This window comes from Urtica dioica, chromosome 4 (genome assembly GCF_054948205.1).
Source record: "Urtica dioica subsp. dioica isolate 48M chromosome 4, U.dioica_male_clone48M_v1_H2, whole genome shotgun sequence".
NCBI lineage: Eukaryota > Viridiplantae > Streptophyta > Magnoliopsida > Rosales > Urticaceae > Urtica > Urtica dioica.
The window spans coordinates 2,746,810-2,766,621 of NC_142759.1; the positions used below are offsets into that span (position 1 = coordinate 2,746,810).

A 19,812-nucleotide genomic window follows, 5' to 3' on the forward strand; every position below is an offset into this window, starting at 1 on the left:
TCGGGAACGTGTTACGTAAACACATCAAAGGTTGTTTCCTCTAGAACGTGTTATGTATTACGGATTGAGAGGCACTTACTAAACTTTTTAATCTCGCTAATCTTATCCAATATTTTCAAGATAATTTCGATCATCTATTTTTCTTTAAAAAAAACTGAGATACACCATTTTCAGATTGGTCCCGGAAAAAAGGAAGACGAGATCCCGCATGCTTTGTTAGTACCAGCCAAATTGTACACAGATTTATTGTAGAGGCCATATAAATTATTTTAGAAATTTAGTTCTTATTAAAAAAAAGTTACATTTAAATATGGTTATATATGGGAGAGATATGCATATGGTCTATTTAACTATCTTATGTTAAAATTCTACTTTAAATGCGTGATCATAACAAATAGCTTGAATATGACAAGACGTATACTCTAGAGTTAGACATAAATTAAACTGTATTTGAATACATATATTTGAATTTTAATTGAGAATAACTATTTGATTATTTAATATTTTGTGATTTTGACACAAACATTACTAAATTCGTGTCAATTTATTAAAATTGACAAAAAAAAAGTTTTATTATTAAAATCGGGAGATAAGTATTTTCATACAAAATACTCTTTTGACCATTTCTTATTTCGTGACCAATCTATCACAAAATTTTAAAATCGTTGAAGAGATACATAAATTTCGTGACAGTTCGGTCACAGAGTTATGTTAGCGATATATCACGAGAATATGAAAAATATTAGTCTTTAAACAACTTATTTAATGTTTATTAAATTATAAATTTTATTAAAATGACACAAATCTAATTATATTTGTGTCAAAATCTTCATTTTGTGGTCGCCTATCTCGTAAGACATCACCTCACAAGTATTACGTAATGCCACATGACATGAACTAGTTAAAGGCGTTGGGGGGCAGAAGGCACGGATGTTACGGTAAAAAAAAAAAAAAATCAATATGAGCGTTGAATCAATTAAGTGGATAATAATAAATAAATAAATAAAGTCTTCATTGGTATAGCATGACGTATATGCCAAAGAAGGCAAAATGAATAATAGAAATGAGCGTGCACACCTTTTGGATTTAAATGTGAGCAAATCGAGAGAAGATCGAGCGGAGATATGCCGGTTTTTTACAACTAGGACCATCTCTCTCTTCACTCTCATTCCCTACCCATATATAATATGAGGCTCATATATATGCTCTTAATTTATACACATATACTTTCATTTACACCTATGCATCAAAATATATAGTTATCTTAATTGGCCAATAAGGAACATCCAACTTTTTCCCCTCTCTCTCTCTCTCTCTCTCTTGCATATACACACACATATATATAATCATACATAGGTTCTATTATACATTATAATATCGTGTCTTTCTCTCTTCAAGCATCCATGATATACACATCTATATCTCTCTCTCACGCCCTTCGCTTTCTCTCTCTCTCTCTCTCTGCAAAGTTCACTCATTCCATTTATAGTGTTCATATTTGAGGGCTTGGTCATAAGGTCAGTTTCACTTTCCCATCAAATAAGAAAACTAGTACCATATTATTATTATTATTATTATTGAATTGTGTATATTTTGGGTGTGTGAGAGATCAATAAGGTCTCTTCCACTTTCATCAGAATCCTATTTATATCAAAATTTGCATTTTATAGATATTGATCTCATGTGTATACATCTGTGCATATATGTCTTTGGTTTAGTCTTTCATAAGAGGAAATGATGAACTGGATTCTCTTACAATTGATCTTAAATTGGCTTTGGATGGATGAGATCAAAATAATTGGGCTGTCTTGGTGTCAAAAATAGTTTATACTACTAATACAGATAAAGACAGAACTTTTCTATCATGATTAATAATAGTATGTGACTGTGTGTTTACGTGTAAATCAAATGAAGTCGTGAGAAGCCATTAAAGAGAAAGGCCTTTCTTTCTCCTATAAATTGCATATTAATTAGTCCATATATATAATGTATGTGTATGTATACTTTGATGATAGTTTTGTCTTCTGGCCGAGCATGATGTTAAGAGTCTTTTATATACTAAAAAAAACCCATTGATGGGAAAACTTACACGTATAATAATCCATTTCATTCTCTTAAAAAAGGAGGAAAAATAGAACAAACCATGTGGGAAAGTGAAAGGAAATAAATTTTATATCTTGCATATTGGTTAGGACACATTTTATGGGTGTCATATATTGTCTTTTCCTTCATGTTTTTATGGGAAAAAGATGTGTATATAAGGGTCATTAGACAAATTGTGTAAGGATTTGACACTAATATAGTAAAATGACCAAAAAAATCAAATAATTTTCAATGCCAATTGCTAGATGCTTTACAATAATACTCATTACCAGTGTCGGCCAGTTAACAATAATTCTGAGACATAAAAAATAGTTTTACACATTACATGTAATTATAATTATTTTGAGCCATTCATTTGGAATCTTCATACAAGTATTTTTTTTCAAATTTTTTTTTTCTTAAAACCTACTTTCATGTCTACAAGAGCACCGTTGATTGTCATCAATTTCTATTAATCAAAATGCATATAGAAGTTCCATTATTGTCATAAATGTTTATTGACAACAAATTTTATTTGGATCAATGCATGTGTGATTTACATATAAACTATACAGTAGTACTGTAATGTAGCATGAAATAATATCACAAAATAGTAATATAAAATAAGATGTTCCCCTTGTCACAGTTGTTGTACTATTTTAATATTGCACTAATGTATTATGAATCTCGCTTTAAAAAAAAATGTTTCTTTTTTCTTCAAAACAATAGTCTTAAATCTAATATAATCTGTATTATTCATAGAGTATATCCAATTCTTAGTTGGAGACTAATGGTGAAATAAAACAGTCTCGTCAAGAAAAAAAAAACATCAATTAAAGGTGATTTAATTAAATAGTCAATTTAAACTATTAGATTTGCAAAACAGTCAATGTTTGTATAAAATTAGTGAAATAATAAGTTTTTTTTAATGATCTTAAGATTATTTTTTTTAAATAATAAATCACTTATAATATTCATTAAAAAAATTAATTTTGGTGTAAAAAGATTTGACAACATAATTTTAACTATTTTGTTGAAAATTTGAAACTGTTATTTTATTAATCAATTAGTTTCAAAAATGACTATTTTTGTATATTTTTTTTCCCTAAACAGACACTCACTTTCAAAATTCAACAAAAGAGATATGCCTTACGGCCATTCTCGATTTTATGTAGAGTATAGAAACACGAAACAAAAAAAATACGAAATAATAAACAAGCATTCGGATTTTTTTTAATGAAATCTTATGTAGAGTATATGAGTCAATAAATTAGTTTCCTTTCAAAATCAATCAGAGGTTCACAATCAAAGCCCAAAAGATGAGTTGTTTGTGGGGAAAAGCTAATGGGCCTTTAAACTTGTCTATTGTCCAATTGGCGTCCCATCCCGTTGAAAGCGACACTGCGTTTTGGACATACAAATTCAAATGATGGTATTTACTTTTTTTTTTTTTTGGGTAGATTCCCCTTTATAAATAATTATTTGGCCCATTACATATCCCATCGCCTTTTCTTCTTTGGCTTATTATTATATGCCCCATATATGACCCTGGCCTCATTTGTGTGTATGACCCCCGTATATGAATATATATTTGTTTATTTTTAAAATACTACAAACAGAAATTAAAAAAAAAGCTTTGTCACAAAATTAAAACCATACATAAAAAATAAAATATAAAAATTTGGTCGATCGCCACTACTAGCTAGCACCAAAATAGCCCTTAAAATTTTGATATCATACAAAATGTTAAATCTAAATATCGTAGTTAGGATTTTAGTTTGGGACGAATGTGTCAGCTTGGTTGAAGTGACAAAATATGTGTTATCTGATTTATTTTATTATTCTGTTTATTTTCCGACATAATCCATCAAAAAATACAGACGCACACGCTTCTGAGTCTCTTCTCTTGTCTAGTACGTACGACCAACTTTTTATCATCTCTCTCTCCCTCTCTCTCTCTCTCTCTCTCTCTCTCTCTCTCTCTCTCTCTCTCTATCTATCTCTCATCCTTTTGGTTTAGAATCTCACAGTCACAGAGAATCCTTGAGACTGAGATTGTCCGACTCATATCATCCCTCTTCAACAAAAACACATTTTTGTCACATGAGAGTATGATAGGCTTTGATCTTTGCTTCACGTGAGTTTTTAATCATGGAAAGCCTTTTGGCAACTTTTATCAAAGAAAAAATCATAGCTTTTTGACTGTCAACTCTTCATGGTATATAAATAATTACCGGCAAAAGAATGGACTTGGCTTGTAGTTTTAGATGTTGAAATCAGAAAATCAGATCAATCTTATTTTAAAACGTATATAAATAATTATAGATAGGCCGTAACAAACTCTAAGTCTGTAACATGTAATATTAATATATTAATTTATATAGCATTGCACACAGAGATAAGAAAGAAGTTATTTTTTTTTCAGCATAAACAAAACAAAAGCATATTGAGCCCCCAAAAAAGCTGGGAAAAAAGAAAAGAAAAAAAAAAAAAAAACCAAACCATAAACAGAACCAACTACTTTGAATGTCTCTCCATTACAAGCCCACACATCTCCAATAAATGCCCTTAAAACATACACCAAACCCAAGAGTCTGAGCTTTTTGTTTCTTTGTTTGTTTCTTCTGTAAGTGCATTCATAATTAATATAAATAAATAGCAATGCATGCAAAATTTTCCAAATAATAATAGCCAGCCAATGCACTCGCTAATGGGTTGATGATATATAGGTGTATCTTTTATGGCTTCTGTGAGGCATCGCTTTCTCTCTAGGCAATGCTATATTATTTATCTCTCTCTCTACAAACGCAGACACACTTTCTCTCTCTAGCTGTGTTGTAGAAGTACTACTAGTACTACAACTACGATTAGTGTCACAGCTCTATTGTTGTGTTTTTGGTATTTTCTTTATGTTTTTTAATTTTATTTTATTATTCTTCCTTTATTGCTACTATTATTGTTCTGTTGTTGTTCTTGTTTGTGTGATTCCCAATTAAATGCTTTCTTAGAAACTCTCAAAACAATTAACAAAAGGAGTAGAAATAGTATTTAATTCAAAACCCAGAGCCTGTTAGGCTGTTTCAATACATTACACAAATTTAATAGTATTCTGAAAGTCAAAACCTTCATATTCCATTATATATATATATAAAAATTTCTTATCTGGGTTTTCAGAAGCATGTATTAATTATTTTATTATTTAATCTTTTGGTCTGTTTTAGAAAAGTGTTTTGATGAAATGAAAGTGAAACAATGAAAAATAAACTAGCCAATATAGCCTGGCTCTTGTTTATCGTGTAATTCTCTCTTCTCTTCTTGAAAAAAAAAAAAAAAAAAAAACTTTTGCAGATCTCGAGGTTAAAAATAAATATAATTTAAAAAAAAAACGACACCTGTTGTTTTTAGAGCTTCTGTTTTGCATATAATCTTCTCTTGTTCCTTCTTCTTCCTCTTTAACCTTTTCTTGTACCGCCATTTTCTCACTAAAAAAAATCAGTACAAAGCATTTGATCAACATTGATATTCTTTTCAATATCACTCCACCTATATTTTTTATAAATATTCTATTACACCAACGCGTGTGATCTAACTGGTCTTTCTCAAATGTTGCATTTGCCACAATCTTTGGAAGAGTCGGTGATATTGTTGAATATTGCCTCTTGCTTCCTTTCAACAACTTAGGTAAACAATATATATAGGTATATATGTGCATATATATAATACATTCATATGTAGTACTACAGTCTTCAAACATTGAAACCATTATCTTATCTTGGTTTTTCTTCTTTATAATATTATTTTAACACATTGACTTTCATGGAATATTTTAGATTATTATATCCGTTGGGATCTATAATAGAGCTTCTTTAGAACGTGGATTGGTATGGTTTGTGATTGGTTGTCAGTTTGGCTTGTTTAGTTTGGTTCCTGTACTTGACCATTATTTAGTTTACTGTATTTATACTATTAATTTATTATATGATCAAACATATTATATTCTCACTTTGGGCTTACTAACTAGGCTTTTGTTCCCTCTCTTTTTTTTTTTTTTTTGGAATAATTAGGGAGTGAAACTCGGCCCGTGAGTTGTGGCTTTGGAAGACTAGTTAAAAGGGGATTCTCAAGTAAAGAGAGCGTTTTAATTGCTTCTCTATTTCTCTTCTCTCTTTGGGATCATATAACTCTCTCAATGCTTGGAAAAAAGAGTGTTGAGGCTTCTTTGATGTAGAATGCTATTTTTGGCCTAATAACAAAGTCACCATCATGACCACACAAGCAATAATGTTTAGCTCTTGTGTTGATGGAGAAGACAACGAGGTGTTCTTCGACTCGCTAGATCGAAGTTTATCGCCCGAGTTCGGGTACCAAGTTTGGGCCAACGAGCCTCGCAGCGTCGAAGAAAGAAGGAAGAATTTCCTGCGACAAATGGGGTTCGTAGAAGAAAGACTCAGCGATTGCGACAAGAGCGTTTCGAGTCGTTGCGACGATAGTTTCGAGGAAGAAGAAGAGAAAGAAAATTCGACAGTCTCTATTGAAGAATCTCCGGAAATAGTCAGAGAAGAATTCGACGAATACCGAGTTGATGAACGACGACATCTAAGCGACGATACGGCGACGACGACGACATTAGCGACGACAAGTAAGACTATGAGAAGTTGGTGGAAATGGTTTGTGAAGACGAGGAAGCAAAAAAAGGCGGTACTTTCGGAAGAGGCTTTAAATAATAAAGCCATAAAGGTGTGTCATAGCAACAAGCGGTTTCTAGAGCTCACCGCGCTTTATTCGGGCCAAGAAATCCGGGCCCACGAAGGGTTTGTGTGGGCGATGAAGTTCAGCCCCGATGGGCAGTACTTGGCGAGCGGTGGAGAGGACGGGATTGTTAGGGTTTGGCGCGTCATGACCGTTGAAGCCTCTTCGGACCACTTTGGCGATGGTAACTTGTGCGGCAAGTTAAAGGAGAAAAAGTTCGGTTTCAAAAGGAAACATCCGGTCCATGCCCCGGTGGGGTTTCCCGATAGGGTTTTTCGTATCGACGAGTCTCCGGTTCAAGAGTTTCACGGCCACTCCGGCGATGTCTTGGATCTAGCTTGGTCTAGTTCAAATGTGAGTCCTACAAAAATTAAAATATTATTCTGTCAAACTTCTTTTTTTTTTTTTTTTTAACTGAATCTAGTGTATTATGTTAAATGTTGCAGCGAATTCTTTCATCGTCGATGGACAAGACCGTTCGGCTATGGCAATTAGGGCATGATGAAAGTGTCAACATTTTCCGGCACAATGATTATGGTAAGAAAGAATTAATAAGGTGTCAATATTTAATTTAATTTTCGATTCAAAATATTGAGGTGGAGAAAAGCTTATTATGTTTTATGATTATTGTGATTAGTGACATGCATCGAGTTCAATCCGGTGGACGAAAACTACTTCATCAGTGGCTCAATTGATGGGAAAGTTCGAATTTGGGGTTCAATCGAAAAGAGAGTTGTCGATTGGAGCGATGTCCGAGATCTGATAACGGCCGTCACTTACCAACCTGATGGCAAAGTAAGTAGCAACTTTTTTTTTTTTTTTTTTTATTCATAGTAGTAGTTAATTAATTCACTTATTAAACTAATTAGTACGTTTTTTTATGCGAGCAGGGCTTCATGGTTGGGACGATGACAGGCACTTTCCGATCATACAAATCATCAGGTAATTTCCCTTGAATATAAATGTATACATGTTTATAACAATATATGCCTTTATAAGAAAAAAAAAAAAGGACTAAAATTCGAAAATTTGTCTCTTGATGCGATATAGGTGAATGTATGCTATTGGAGTCCAAAATCAATATTTCCGGTAGAAAGAAATCAACGGGCAATAAAATCACTGGAATTAAGGTATTTTGTTTTTTTACCGAAAGCTTGATCTTATGATTCTATGAGATTATTGATTTTCGGTAACTTGACAAACAAGAAATCAATTTGCATTGTTGCAGTTTTCTCATGATAACCCTCAAAGAGTTATGATTTCATCCGAAGATTCAAAGATCCGAATATTCGACGGTGTTGATTTAGTTCACAAGTACAAGGGTAAGAACCTAAGACCAACTTCTCAAAAAAAAAACTTGTCATAAAATCGATACTGAGCATTTTAATCCTCAGCCATAAAAAAACCTAATAAAAAAGGGGTTGTGACTTATAAATAAATTATTAGTGTAGAGAAGGAACACCATCACCATGCATGGATTATCGTTTACGGATTCTTATTTAATTAATGTGTGAATAACTGAAAAATGCAATGCATCTAAGTTCCTCGAATAAATCATGTAGTTAAAAAATTATTTGTTTATTTGATCCTTCCAATATCTGACTTTACAGCTGTAATAAGTTAATTACATTGGATCATTTTACATATATATGTTTAGCCAACTCGGATTTCACAAATTTGCACGTGTTTTCTTCGCTATGAATGAAGTAGATAAATTCACATACGCTGAATCTCTTCATCTATTAATCACATATAATATTGTTTTTAATCCTAACGTCAAATTTCTGAAATTGATTACAGGACTTGCTAAGTCAGGAAGTCATACCTCAGCTTCGTTCACAAATCCCGAGTCGCACATCGTCTCCGTCGGAGACGATTCGCGAGTGTACATCTGGAACCACGACCGATTTCCGGCGACCTCGTCGGCGCGATCGTGCGAGCATTTCTCCGTCCGCGGCGGTGTTTCGGTGGCCGTGCCGTGGCCGGGGACGGAAACTCGCCGGTGCGGCGAATCTGAAATCTCGCAATCGCTAGAGCGATCGGAATCTTTCTCGTGGCCGCCGAAGAGTTGGTTCGCCGGCGACGGAACATCGGCGAAGGGCTCCGCCGCCACGTGGCCAGAGGAGAAACTGCCTCTCTGTGATTCGTCGGATCTGAATCGATGCGAATCGCGGGATGATAAGGATTACCGCCACGTGTCGGAAGCGTGGGGGCTCGTGATTGTCGCTGCTGGGTTGGACGGGACAATTAGGACAATTCACAATTATGGGTTGCCTGTTAGGAATTAAATTGTTTATTTTTATTTTTATATATAGGAAGAGTAGACAATAGAAATTAATTAGTTGTACATTGTCATAGGTTCATAGCTTAGTTGCCCATGTAATTTTAGGTTTTATATTAAAAAAAAGGAAGTTATTTTAGGCTACCAGGACTGCAATTTTGTTTTTTATTGTTTTGTAGTGTCTTGTGAATATTATTGTACAATGTGGCAATAGGTATGGATATGAGAAGAGTGAAGAAAAAAAAAATTACGGCAAAATATAGTGAATTCTTGTGTTCTAATTTTGCTTCCATGTAATGGCCATAAGATTTTATTTATTTATTTTTTTTAATTTTTTTTGGAAATGGAATGTCCCTAAGAACTTGTTCCCAATTATGTGCTTCTTTTTAGGCGTACTCTTAATATGTAAACAATACCCGGTCACGATGGTGCGCAAATAAGGGCTTTGGGTGTTGTTATAGTAACAATAACTTACAGTTATCATTATTTTAAGGAAATAAAGAACATCATTAGAGAGAAGGTAATGCAGCAACTACTAAATCAATATATTGTTAAATCTTCAATACATAAATTATAATAAAAGTGTTAATTAAGTAGATAAATGTGTACTCTGATAGTGGAACAACAATGTACACACTAGTTAACAAGCACGACTTCTGTGTTTCTTTTTATATATAATAAATTTTATAGTTAATGGGCAAATCAAACCAAATTCATGCAAGAGGCCTCGAAAGTGAAACGTAATCATGGTTAAACCTAGATCTAGTATGAAGTTTATAAAGGAAATTTGCAAGACGATTGTTGATGTAGGACTTTTTTCCTATTTTCTTTAAAAAGATCACAGGTCTTAAAATGACATCGTTTGGCATAGCTTTGTTTTAAAAAAAAACGCTTTTAGATTCAGTTTTTAGAAAAAACTGTTTTTTTTAAACTGACAGGTGTTTGGTAAGCTGTTTATAAAACAGTTGTTGCTGGTAACAAAAGCTGATTTTGCGTTTGGTAAAATAAATATATTATAGTAAAAAGACTAAAATAGACATAAAATAAATATTTAACAGTGCTATGCATAATCACGTGAGGATATTAAAGTAATTTTATAACAAATACAAAAACGTTTTTTCTAAAAGCTAAGATTCGTAGCTTTTGTGACTCATGTACAATTTTTAAAATCGTTTTTAAAATTTTTTCTAAAAACTGTTTTTAAAAAAAAGTAAGATTGCAGTTTAATTTTTGCTAACAGCAAAAACAGGCTTAAAAAAGCTGTGCCAAACACGTCCAATCTCGAATGCATAGCCCTGCCCAATCATGCTAAAATGGCCCATGAACCCAAGCTAAGCCTATTGGGCATAGTTCATTAAAGTAATTTAGCTTAGCTCACATATGTCCAGCTCAAGTTTAGAGATGATACGAACTACGGATATGTTCAATAATGGATAAAATTTTGTGAAACATCGATACTGTCAATCCATCATTCATATCACTTAGCATTAGTCATATTTACCACCATTTCAATAACATTTTCCAATAATTCACTAAAACATAATTTTTACAAAAAATACTACTTGACTTTGTGTAAAAAAAACCCAAAATAAATTTCAATTTAATATTCTTTACATTTTGACAAAAATACAAAACAATTAATATTTATCTTTATTTTGAGAAATCGTTGAGAGTGAGATTTTGAATAAACTCGGTTAGGGAGAGAGAAAGATAAATAAAATCAATTAACGAAAAAATAATTAATAAAAATAAATATTAATTAAGTTTTGGTTTTTGATCAAAATGTAAGGAATATTAAAGTGAATGATATTTTGGATTTTTCACACAAAATTAAATAATATTTTTAGTCAAAATTAGTTTTTAGTAGATTATTGAAAAATGTTATTAAAATGATAGTAGATGTGGCAATTAGACAAATCCAACTATAACGTATCTTTTTCGGGATATACAGAGCTCATAAAAAAGATTAAGAGGTTATAAATGGGAGATCATACGCAATAAATCGACATCTAATCTTTTATTATCCTAATATATGTATATGTCTTTGTATGTACATAAACATAATATATACACATTTTTATGTCAAATATATATACACTCCCCAAGTCCTAATTCTTTATTTGAAAAAAAAATCGAGATATAACTCAAATTTCGATTCAATTAATCAAAACATTATTACATTAATGAATTTAGCAAATTAATGTTAAAAGTATGTATTTTTTATACATGCGAGTATAAAGAGGATAATTTGTGATAACTATAGGTGAAAATGTAATATGATATTTATAAAAAAAAAAAAAAAATTAAGTCGTCACTCCGGATATATCTTTATCGTGAGTTTTAAGAAACGGAATGCCGATTTGAGATATTTTTTCCTCGAATAGGGTTATCTGAAAGAGCAAAATCGGCTATTTTTTTTTGTTTGTTTTGAAAAGAAAAGAACTTTGGCGGCGGAGTTAAGGGAAAGCAGTTGATTCTGCAACAATGGCAAGCTCCAATATCTTCATTTCCCAAAATATCTCCTTCACTTCCTTATCTTCTTCATCCTTGAGCAAACCCTTTATCTTCTCACCAAAACCCTACCACAACCGTACTCTAACACTGCCTAATATCACTCCCACGAGGCGTTTTGCTCTTCGAAGCATTTCTTCCGAGTTGGGCTCCGACTCCGACCCCATGAACACGAGGTACGTTGGGTATTTACGCCAGTAAAGTTATGCACGTCAGATGTTTGATTAAATGTCTGAATGAAGATAGTAGGACTACGCCAGTAAAGTTATGTGTCAGATGTTTGATTAACTGTATGAATGAAAACAGTGATTCTTAAATTAGATTTTTGTTGCTGCTTGCCGTTGGAAGCTTCTTGCTTTTCTAGGTTGGTTTAAATGAATGATGATAAATTCTTGATATTCGGGCAAATACTTTGGTTCTGTTTTCTGGTCATTGCTCGGTCGTTGTAGTTGTAGTAATACTATTATTTTCTATTAAAAACCTTCAGTAGGGAATTGAGGAATGTCTGTACGGATAAAACAATCATTTTACGTTTTTTTTTACTTAATGATATGGACCATAAAAATGTAGCCCGTATGCATCAAGAGATTTTCGGTTGCAGAGATTTATGGAAACAATTCTGGCATCGGCTTAAGAGAGTGGAACATGTTGTCATAATTTAATCCGCGTATTTCAATCAAGAAGCTCTACTCATATGATGAGTTCATTCAAAGCTAGCTCCAAGGAAAAGTCCAAAATGATAAAATTATGATATGTTTGTTGAATCTATTCATATGATGAGTTCATTCAAAGCTAGCTCCAAGGAAAAGTCCATAATGATAAAATTATGAAATGTTTGTTGAAGCAGGAACAATCAGATGTCATCATCGACAGTGACGATCGACGATAATAGGTTTTCAAGACCGTCGCATAAATGGCAAAGGGTGTTGCTTAAAGTAAGTGGAGAAGCACTTGCCGGCGATCATTCTCAAAATATTGACCCAAAGGTTCGGTTTTTTATTTATCTAATGCTTATTTCAAACCTGTTATATATAGGTAAATCAAGTAAATTATTATAGGCTTTACTTGGTTTCTGAAGTTTTTAGAATACAGATCACAATGTCGATCGCGAGAGAGGTTGCTGCGGTGACTCGCCTTGGCATCGAGGTAACTTTTTGTAGTTTCGATAAGATCTCAATATTTAATCCTAATCTGTGGTAGTTTCGGATCATACCAGATGTGTAAATTAAAATATAAATAAAAAAATTGTTTCAGGTTGCAATAGTGGTCGGGGGTGGAAATATCTTCCGTGGGTCTACAGTCGCAGGAAGTAGCGGTCTGGACCGTTCATCGGCCGATTATATTGGGTAAATCCCGCTTGCTTTTGATAAAAAAAAAACCGACTAAGTATATCATAAAGAGCTATACGAATTTCATTTGAAATTTATCATGAACTCAACATCTTCTTCTCTATGGTGTCTCCTTGAGTTTCAGCCATGAAAAACACATAAAACAATATTATTTCTATCATCATCTATCATGAACATCATAGTTTCATACAGATAAGATCTTAGGAGTCGGGTAATTGTAATAATTAGTTGATAAAGGGCGGTTTTAGAATAATCAGCAGCATATCTTGTATTTTTGTATGTATTGTATCAAAGGCTTTTAGCACATACGCCAAAACTAGAGAATCTCCTAGGGCTTTTCATGGGGCATCGTTTTTTTTTTAAAACGATATTCGGAACAAAGTAAACATGATATTTGTGTCTCTGTGGCACAGAATGTTGGCGACAGTGATGAACGCGATATTTCTCCAAGCGACGATGGAGAGCATTGGAATCCCGACCCGCGTTCAGACAGCTTTCAGAATGTCTGAAGTCGCCGAGCCTTACATACGCCGGAGAGCCGTGAGGCATCTCGAGAAGGGTAGGGTCGTCATTTTCGCCGCCGGGACTGGGAATCCTTTCTTCACCACCGACACCGCTGCAGCCCTTCGTTGCGCCGAAAGTAAGAAAAAAAAAACACAAAGCGAGAGACATATGTTTATTTATTAAAAATGTTGTGGTTTATTTTATTTTATTTTTATATCTTTGACTTTTCTTGACCAAAGTCAACGCGGAAGTGGTGCTTAAAGCGACGAACGTGGATGGAGTATTTGATGATGATCCGAGATGCAATCCCGACGCTCGTTTCCAGGAAACTCTGACGTTCCAAGAAGTGATTTCGAAAGAGCTCGCTGTCATGGACTTGACTGCGATTACGCTCTGCCAGGAAAATGATATTCCAGGTATTTATTTATTTTTGTCGGCACTATAGTTATCTGGCCATTTGAAAAAACGTTGATGATTTTCATCAGCGGGCGCTGATCCACTGATGTGAGAGGAGCGGTGGGGCCCACATGTTTGGTGGGTCCCACCGGTATTAGAGTATCAGCAGTCAGCGCCCGCCAATACCTATACATGCTCTTTGAAAAATAATCGATGATTCACAATTGTTAAATAACTAGCCAAACTTAACCGAAAAAAAGAAGAAGAAAAACCTCACTTCATCAAACTTCAATACATAATTGTCATATTCAAACGACTAGTTTCATTGTAAACTTAGCTTTTGGACGGTACGGAAATTCCGTTCCGATTTTCTTGCATTCGGAACGGACGGAATCGTTCTGTTTCATTCCGTTCCGAAAGCCCGGGTTTTGTTAATTGTACATTATGAAATTTTGGATATTTTGCTAAAATGTTTGACCAACACACCTTATTGGCTTTTCAGTGGAAATAGTCCCTCAAACACTTTAGGGATCATCTTGTTCCTAAATTAGGTTAGGGACCATAATTTCACGCACATAACAGCCCAGGAAGTACTTTTGCTCCCAAAAAAAAACCTTTATTTATTATTCTTCTCGTGCTTACTTGGTGCACATAATTAGTTAAAATTAGAGGCTTTAAACCCGGTAAAATGTGAGCTTTTTTGTTTGTTTGTTGTGCGCAGTTGTTGTGTTCAATCTAAACAAACCGGGAAATATCTCGAAGGCCATAATGGGAGAAAAGGTCGGGACTTTGATCGGAGGAACATGGAACTCCACGGTGGCAATGAGCTGAGGTTTTCGAGTCTTGGTTTATTCGTGTATTTATATATATGAGATTTTGAGTTCTATTCTTAGTACTTTTAGTGTTTGGCTCTGAAATGTGAGGGTTTAGTTGTCATTGAGTTTTGAAAAACCTTGGGAATTTCCATAGCCGAGGTTTTTAGTCTTGATCTTCAATATTTCTAGTCTAGTTCTTGAAGCTCGAGGGAAAACCATTTTTTTTTTCTCATCATCTATTTTTGTAAATAATACAATGACATTTATTTGGGACTGCCTACATTTTTTTTTTTTAAATTTTCTGAAAGATTATTACTATTAGTTTTTGATGGGAAAGTCCAGTGTCATTTTCCAACTAAAGAAACCACACGGTTTGACTACGAATAGTATAGTACCACCATACACTACACACATTCACATATTTATGGTGTATATTTTTTCCGTCAATAGTTGTATAAACATAATAGATTCGTCGTGACACAACTTGGCTGAACCCACTTGCGCAAGTTATAACTTCTAATACAAAAAGATGCAAGTATTTAATGAGGTCTCCATTATTAAGTTCATCTTATCTTCAATTCCACGTCGGTTTGTCTCTTTTCCCTTTACCCCTCTTAAAGCCCGTTTAAGTGTGCCTCCAAATTAGTGACGTAATTATTTCTGCTTCCATATTTATGTCTGATCTACTATTGTTTTTTTAATTTTTATCACTTAAATTTAACATTTTTTTTTTTTGTAGTATTGCTTTCGTGGAGCAGTCTTTGTGTGCTTAAATTTTTTGATATGGGTTATGAGATTTTATATATGATGCTAAAGAATATTTTTCTTCTTTGATATTGCTTAATGAGCTCTAATCTATATATTTTGGGAGCTTGTAAACAAGCTCAATCTATTAATTTTTTTTTTCCTTTAAGAACTCCTCCAAATCTTGACTTTCACCGAGCTAGAGCTTCATAATTAATTATCAGGAGGTGTTTGTTTTGCTGGGCGATCTTCTTCGGGTGTGTTTTTTCTCTTTTTCAGTGTTTGTCTTTTCAAAGAAAGATAATGGTTTACTAATAGATGTATATCATTGAATTTCTCCACCTAACATAAGAATTTATCTTATTTGACTTCAGCTCTTATTATGTCTGGTTAGAAATTTGTCAAAATCTATATTTATTTTAACATTTCACCGGGTTTCTAATAAAAATGTCTATGCCATTTAAACAAAAAAAAAATACAAGGATTTAGATTTTTATAATTCATAAAAGGGAGATAAAATTCAATTTTGTTGGACTATACTCATTGTCATATACCTAGGGTTTTTTATTTTTATTTTTATTTTTTTCATTTTTCTTTAATCATATACCTCTTTGAGAGATCAACTACAAATCACAGATGAGAAATTTCATTAATTGGGCTTAATAAGCCATTAAATATCAAGATTAGACCCTAATGTTTAAAAATATCTGAATATGGACTTTTGGCCCAAAATCGGACAAAAATACCCCTGATTCAAAAAACCCATATTTTTCTCTAATTTTCAAATGATTTTCATCACAATTCTTTTTCATGTTCGAATTGGTTGCGCTAGGATTAGAATTTTCATGCTCGACCACCGAAAATTCTAATCCTAGCGCAACCAATTCGAACATGAAAAAGAATTGTGATGAAAATCATTTGAAAATGAGAGAAAAATATGGGTTTTTTGAATCAGGGGTATTTTTGTCCGATTTTGGGTCAAAAGTCCATATTCAGATATTTTTAAACATTAGGGTCTAATCTTGATATTTAATGGCTTATTAAGCCCAATTAATGAAATTTCTCTCACAGATCTAGAGCAAGTACCCACTAATGAAGTTTGGTCGCCATATATACAGAAGCAACGCAGAGACAATGTGTGACACGGATGGGACTATACTAGCTCCATATGAAAAATGAAAGCTATTAAATACTCTCAACTACCTACGTTAGAAATAATATGTATGTATATATAGACATAATAATAATATACAATCAACGTGGTTGGACTTAAGCCATGGAAAGTGGTCGTCATTATTTATCCTTCCTTTGGAGTGTTTAATATTTATCGTTGGGAAAAGAAGTGTTTCGCTATAAATATTATTGACTAGTTAGGGTTAGGAATAATTTTTTAGGATAATAATAGTATTAAAACATATACCACAAATTTAAAGGGTCTTTAATCAAAATAACATTGTGAGTTAAAGCGTCACAACTTTCTTCAAGCTCAAATAAATCTCAAAAAGGGAAGAAAAAAAAAATGCCGAGCTTATGGTTTTCGCTGGAGCATTATGTTGTCAAAAATTCTAATAAATTTTTTTTTATCATTTTTAATACTGGTGACCAAACAAACGGTCAATTAGATCAAAAACTTGTTTTGATTGATCACCCGGTTTACAATGAATTATCTCAAATCTAGTTTGAATTTGGTCTCAAATGGTCTAGTTCAGCTTCAAAAATTAAAACTGTGTCTTCGACCGGACACATTTCATATTTGTAATTTTTTTTTTTTATAATTTGAAGTCATTTAAACTTAATAATCTGAATTGAAAATGTCAATTAATAGAATATTTATTATGTTAAATTTTGAACCAATTTGAGACCAAACAAGACTGCATACTCTCCTGATTTATTCAACATTCTAAGACAAAAAATTCATAGTGACGTTGTACAACTTATGTCATCATTCTTTATGAATTTCACATTTTTTATTAAACGAAATCATAAATATTTTTATCTAGGTTCGAGCTGACGTTGCCATGAGTACATCGCACCTTCTAATTTAACATTTATCGCACGGTTATATCGATCGATAAGCAAGAAAATGACGGATAATCGTTTTTTTTTACGGATAAATGTTTACCAACGGGTATACCACTTATCCACATATAAATTACTCACCCATGGATAACTATAAATTACCCTGTGCGACTCAAATCTTTAATTTTAGTGTAATACAAAAATGAACGTTATACATAATTGAGAATTTGAGAGGATGAAAAAAGAAAGAAAGAAAGAAAGAATAGAAAAGAAAGGTTATTTATGTTAGTACCAAATCTCCACGTGGCACTAGAATTCCATTATTTTGTCCGTCCTAAAACCGGCAAGTTCGGTACATGATCCTCCAACATTTCGCAGCTCTTTCCTCTTATTGATACATTTCTTCTACGCAATTCTCTCATGCATACCTATAACCTTTGTGCCTAATTATGATTCCTTTAATAGCTATTCAAATTAGATCAAACTATAGTTCCTCAATTACGCATTTGTTAACTCAAGTAAAATATCCATTATAATTGGAATGAGATGACAGTTGATACTGTATTTTATTCAGAAAAAGACATTGTATAAATTTTTGTTTGTAAATTCTAGCGTTTTATAAATTTAGGGTTTAACAAAAAAAGAAAATCATTCATGATAAAATATTACACATGGCTTATTTGTTAGATTGAAACACTAGGGGGATAAAAAGATAACTCATTTGATTAATATTTTTTTTTATTGAGATATTAATAATTACAATATCTCATATACTACTTTGCACAATAGGGATGCTATAACTTTCAATTGATAATTTGAACTTTTTGCAACTTTCTTACCAGCGCATAAACATAGAATACCGAAATAAAGGCAAAGGTTTCTTTAACTCCATGAACTCCTTTATCATTTCATATAACTCAATTGCAAAATGCCAACACATTCTCATCTCAAGTCTCAACTAATATATCAAAATCAATCACAAATTAAAGTTGAACCAAAATAAGAGAAGAAGACCTATACTCCGACTTCTGTGAAAGTTTCCTACACAGCAATTCTCTCTTTTCCTACATTGTTCCTTTTCTCATCCAAAAATTCTAGGTCAAAAGTCAAATACACCGGCTTAGGAAAAATCATTTATAATTATGTAATAATAATAATAAAAAAAAAACCTACCCTAATAATAAAAAAAAAGTCAGTAAAAATAAAAATAAAAATAAAAATTTACCATGCCATGCAAAGCTAAGAGCCAAACAAGTTGAAGATATCAAAAGAGGAAGAAGAAGAAGGAGGACCCGGAGAGACCAAGAGATTCGAAGAAGGGCTCGCCACGAAGATGTTATGCCACATCGGACTCCCCAAATCGTTCGCCCACGAATGCGTGTTCGGATCCGGCGCCGCCGAAAAGAACCCCGCCGGAACCGGCGGCAGAGAAGCCGGCGCCGGAGACAAAACCCCCGGCGGAAACTGACCCACCTCCACGACCCAGTCCGCCCTGCTGCTCTCCGAAGGGCTCGTCTTCTCTATCGTCGCTAGCCTGGCCGCCGGAGATACGTCTCCGGCGCCGGAGGCGGCGGAGGGCGAGGGAGGGTTGGGACCGGTGAGGCGTTGGACTATGGACATGAACTCCCCCGCCGTGGCGTTGATGATTTTTGGGGAGACGGTGTAGATGATCACCGGATCTCGCCGGAGGGAGTCTTCTCCGGCGAGTTCTTGGGGATGTGGCGGCGGCGGAGGATGACGGTGGGGGTGGGGAGGGGGTTTGCGGATCTGGTGGGAGGTTTTGGAGACTTTGAGAGGGGTTGGACGTGGGCCTTGGAGTTGGGGGTCTCTTCTCGCCGGAGACGGAAGCGGCGGCGACGGCGGTCCTTCGCCGGAGTAATTCATCTGTGGGTTCTAAATTCGTGGTAGGGGTTTTTTTGTGGGAGGAAAAAGCTTGGTGCTTTTTTTGATTTGATTCGTTGTTGTGTTGGACTTGCAATAGGAAATGGAGAGAGAGAGAGAATCAGAGAGAGAGAACGTGGGTTTTGTTTGTTTATATGTTTATTTATTTTGGGTTGATTGGTGTTTGTTGACTTTGAGGAGAGAAGATTGACTAAGAAGAATATGATGAGTGTTTTTCATTTTCCAAATCTTAAATCTTAACCATGTATTTCATGCGTGTATTTTGAGATCGTTTGTTTTTAGTTGCTGGGTCTCATGTCTGAACTCTGAAGTAGAAAAAACGCTGTTCATGGTACATACTTTATTTATTTTTAATCGAAAAAAAAATGTTTCAACAAAACTGTAGATTTATTTTTTCAAATATAGATATTTTTGGACTTAGCTCCAAATATCTCTTATTTCATATTAAAATATATTAATT

At 33.7% G+C, this 19,812-nt stretch overlaps 3 protein-coding genes and 1 long non-coding RNA gene across 7 annotated transcripts; 2 read left to right on the forward strand and 2 right to left on the reverse strand.

Moving 5' to 3' along the window:
- Window positions 1-1,370: 1,370 nt before the first annotated feature.
- On the forward strand, window positions 1,371-9,537 carry LOC149399261 (putative WD repeat-containing protein C3H5.08c). 3 transcript variants are annotated; one of them, XM_089613167.1, is made up of 8 exons: window positions 1,371-1,517; window positions 6,147-7,185; window positions 7,278-7,368; window positions 7,469-7,626; window positions 7,722-7,773; window positions 7,882-7,961; window positions 8,060-8,153; window positions 8,632-9,537. In XM_089613167.1, the coding sequence occupies exons 2-8, from the start codon at window positions 6,346-6,348 to the stop codon at window positions 9,117-9,119; spliced, it is 1,803 nt and encodes a 600-aa protein (XP_089469293.1). In that variant the 5' UTR covers window positions 1,371-1,517; window positions 6,147-6,345; the 3' UTR covers window positions 9,120-9,537. The 3 variants fall into 3 exon arrangements, with proteins under 3 accessions (XP_089469293.1, XP_089469295.1, XP_089469294.1); XM_089613169.1 differs by lacking the exon at window positions 1,371-1,517 and adding an exon at window positions 4,926-4,980; XM_089613168.1 differs by lacking the exon at window positions 1,371-1,517 and adding an exon at window positions 5,512-5,763.
- On the reverse strand, window positions 5,322-8,856 carry LOC149399262 (uncharacterized). Its single transcript, XR_016296687.1, has 2 exons — window positions 8,657-8,856; window positions 5,322-5,564 (listed from the first exon to the last, which is right to left on the reverse strand). It is a non-coding gene; the product is annotated as an uncharacterized LOC149399262 (long non-coding RNA).
- A 1,890-nt stretch (window positions 9,538-11,427) lies between the features above and the next one.
- Window positions 11,428-14,853, forward strand: LOC149399263 (Amino acid kinase family protein). Of its 2 annotated transcripts, none has more exons than XM_089610451.1 (7): window positions 11,428-11,799; window positions 12,468-12,609; window positions 12,716-12,769; window positions 12,878-12,969; window positions 13,386-13,612; window positions 13,716-13,892; window positions 14,594-14,853. In XM_089610451.1, the coding sequence occupies exons 1-7, from the start codon at window positions 11,597-11,599 to the stop codon at window positions 14,701-14,703; spliced, it is 1,005 nt and encodes a 334-aa protein (XP_089466577.1). In that variant the 5' UTR covers window positions 11,428-11,596; the 3' UTR covers window positions 14,704-14,853. The 2 variants fall into 2 exon arrangements, with proteins under 2 accessions (XP_089466577.1, XP_089466578.1); XM_089610452.1 differs by having other exon boundaries at window positions 12,471-12,609.
- A 2,616-nt stretch (window positions 14,854-17,469) lies between these two features.
- LOC149399264 (protein MKS1-like) lies at window positions 17,470-19,636 on the reverse strand. The gene is made up of 2 exons (XM_089611167.1): window positions 18,676-19,636; window positions 17,470-18,544 (listed from the first exon to the last, which is right to left on the reverse strand). Exon 1 carries the CDS (start codon window positions 19,332-19,334, stop codon window positions 18,690-18,692), a length of 645 nt encoding a protein of 214 aa, XP_089467293.1. The 5' UTR covers window positions 19,335-19,636; the 3' UTR covers window positions 17,470-18,544; window positions 18,676-18,689.
- Window positions 19,637-19,812: the final 176 nt, after the last annotated feature.

Bases quoted from the DNA above. Each gene is read 5' to 3' on its own strand.
- LOC149399261 (XM_089613167.1), top strand. From the start codon at position 6,346: ATGACCACACAAGCAATAATGTTTAGCTCTTGTGTTGATGGAGAAGAC. The intron at 7,186-7,277 runs GTGAGTCCTACA...TAAATGTTGCAG, and splicing joins TAGCTTGGTCTAGTTCAAAT to CGAATTCTTTCATCGTCGAT. The intron at 7,962-8,059 runs GTATTTTGTTTT...GCATTGTTGCAG, and splicing joins ATAAAATCACTGGAATTAAG to TTTTCTCATGATAACCCTCA.
- LOC149399263 (XM_089610451.1), top strand. From the start codon at position 11,597: ATGGCAAGCTCCAATATCTTCATTTCCCAAAATATCTCCTTCACTTCC. The intron at 12,770-12,877 runs GTAACTTTTTGT...AAATTGTTTCAG, and splicing joins TGACTCGCCTTGGCATCGAG to GTTGCAATAGTGGTCGGGGG. The intron at 13,893-14,593 runs GTATTTATTTAT...TGTTGTGCGCAG, and splicing joins CCAGGAAAATGATATTCCAG to TTGTTGTGTTCAATCTAAAC.
- LOC149399264 (XM_089611167.1), bottom strand. From the start codon at position 19,334: ATGAATTACTCCGGCGAAGGACCGCCGTCGCCGCCGCTTCCGTCTCCG.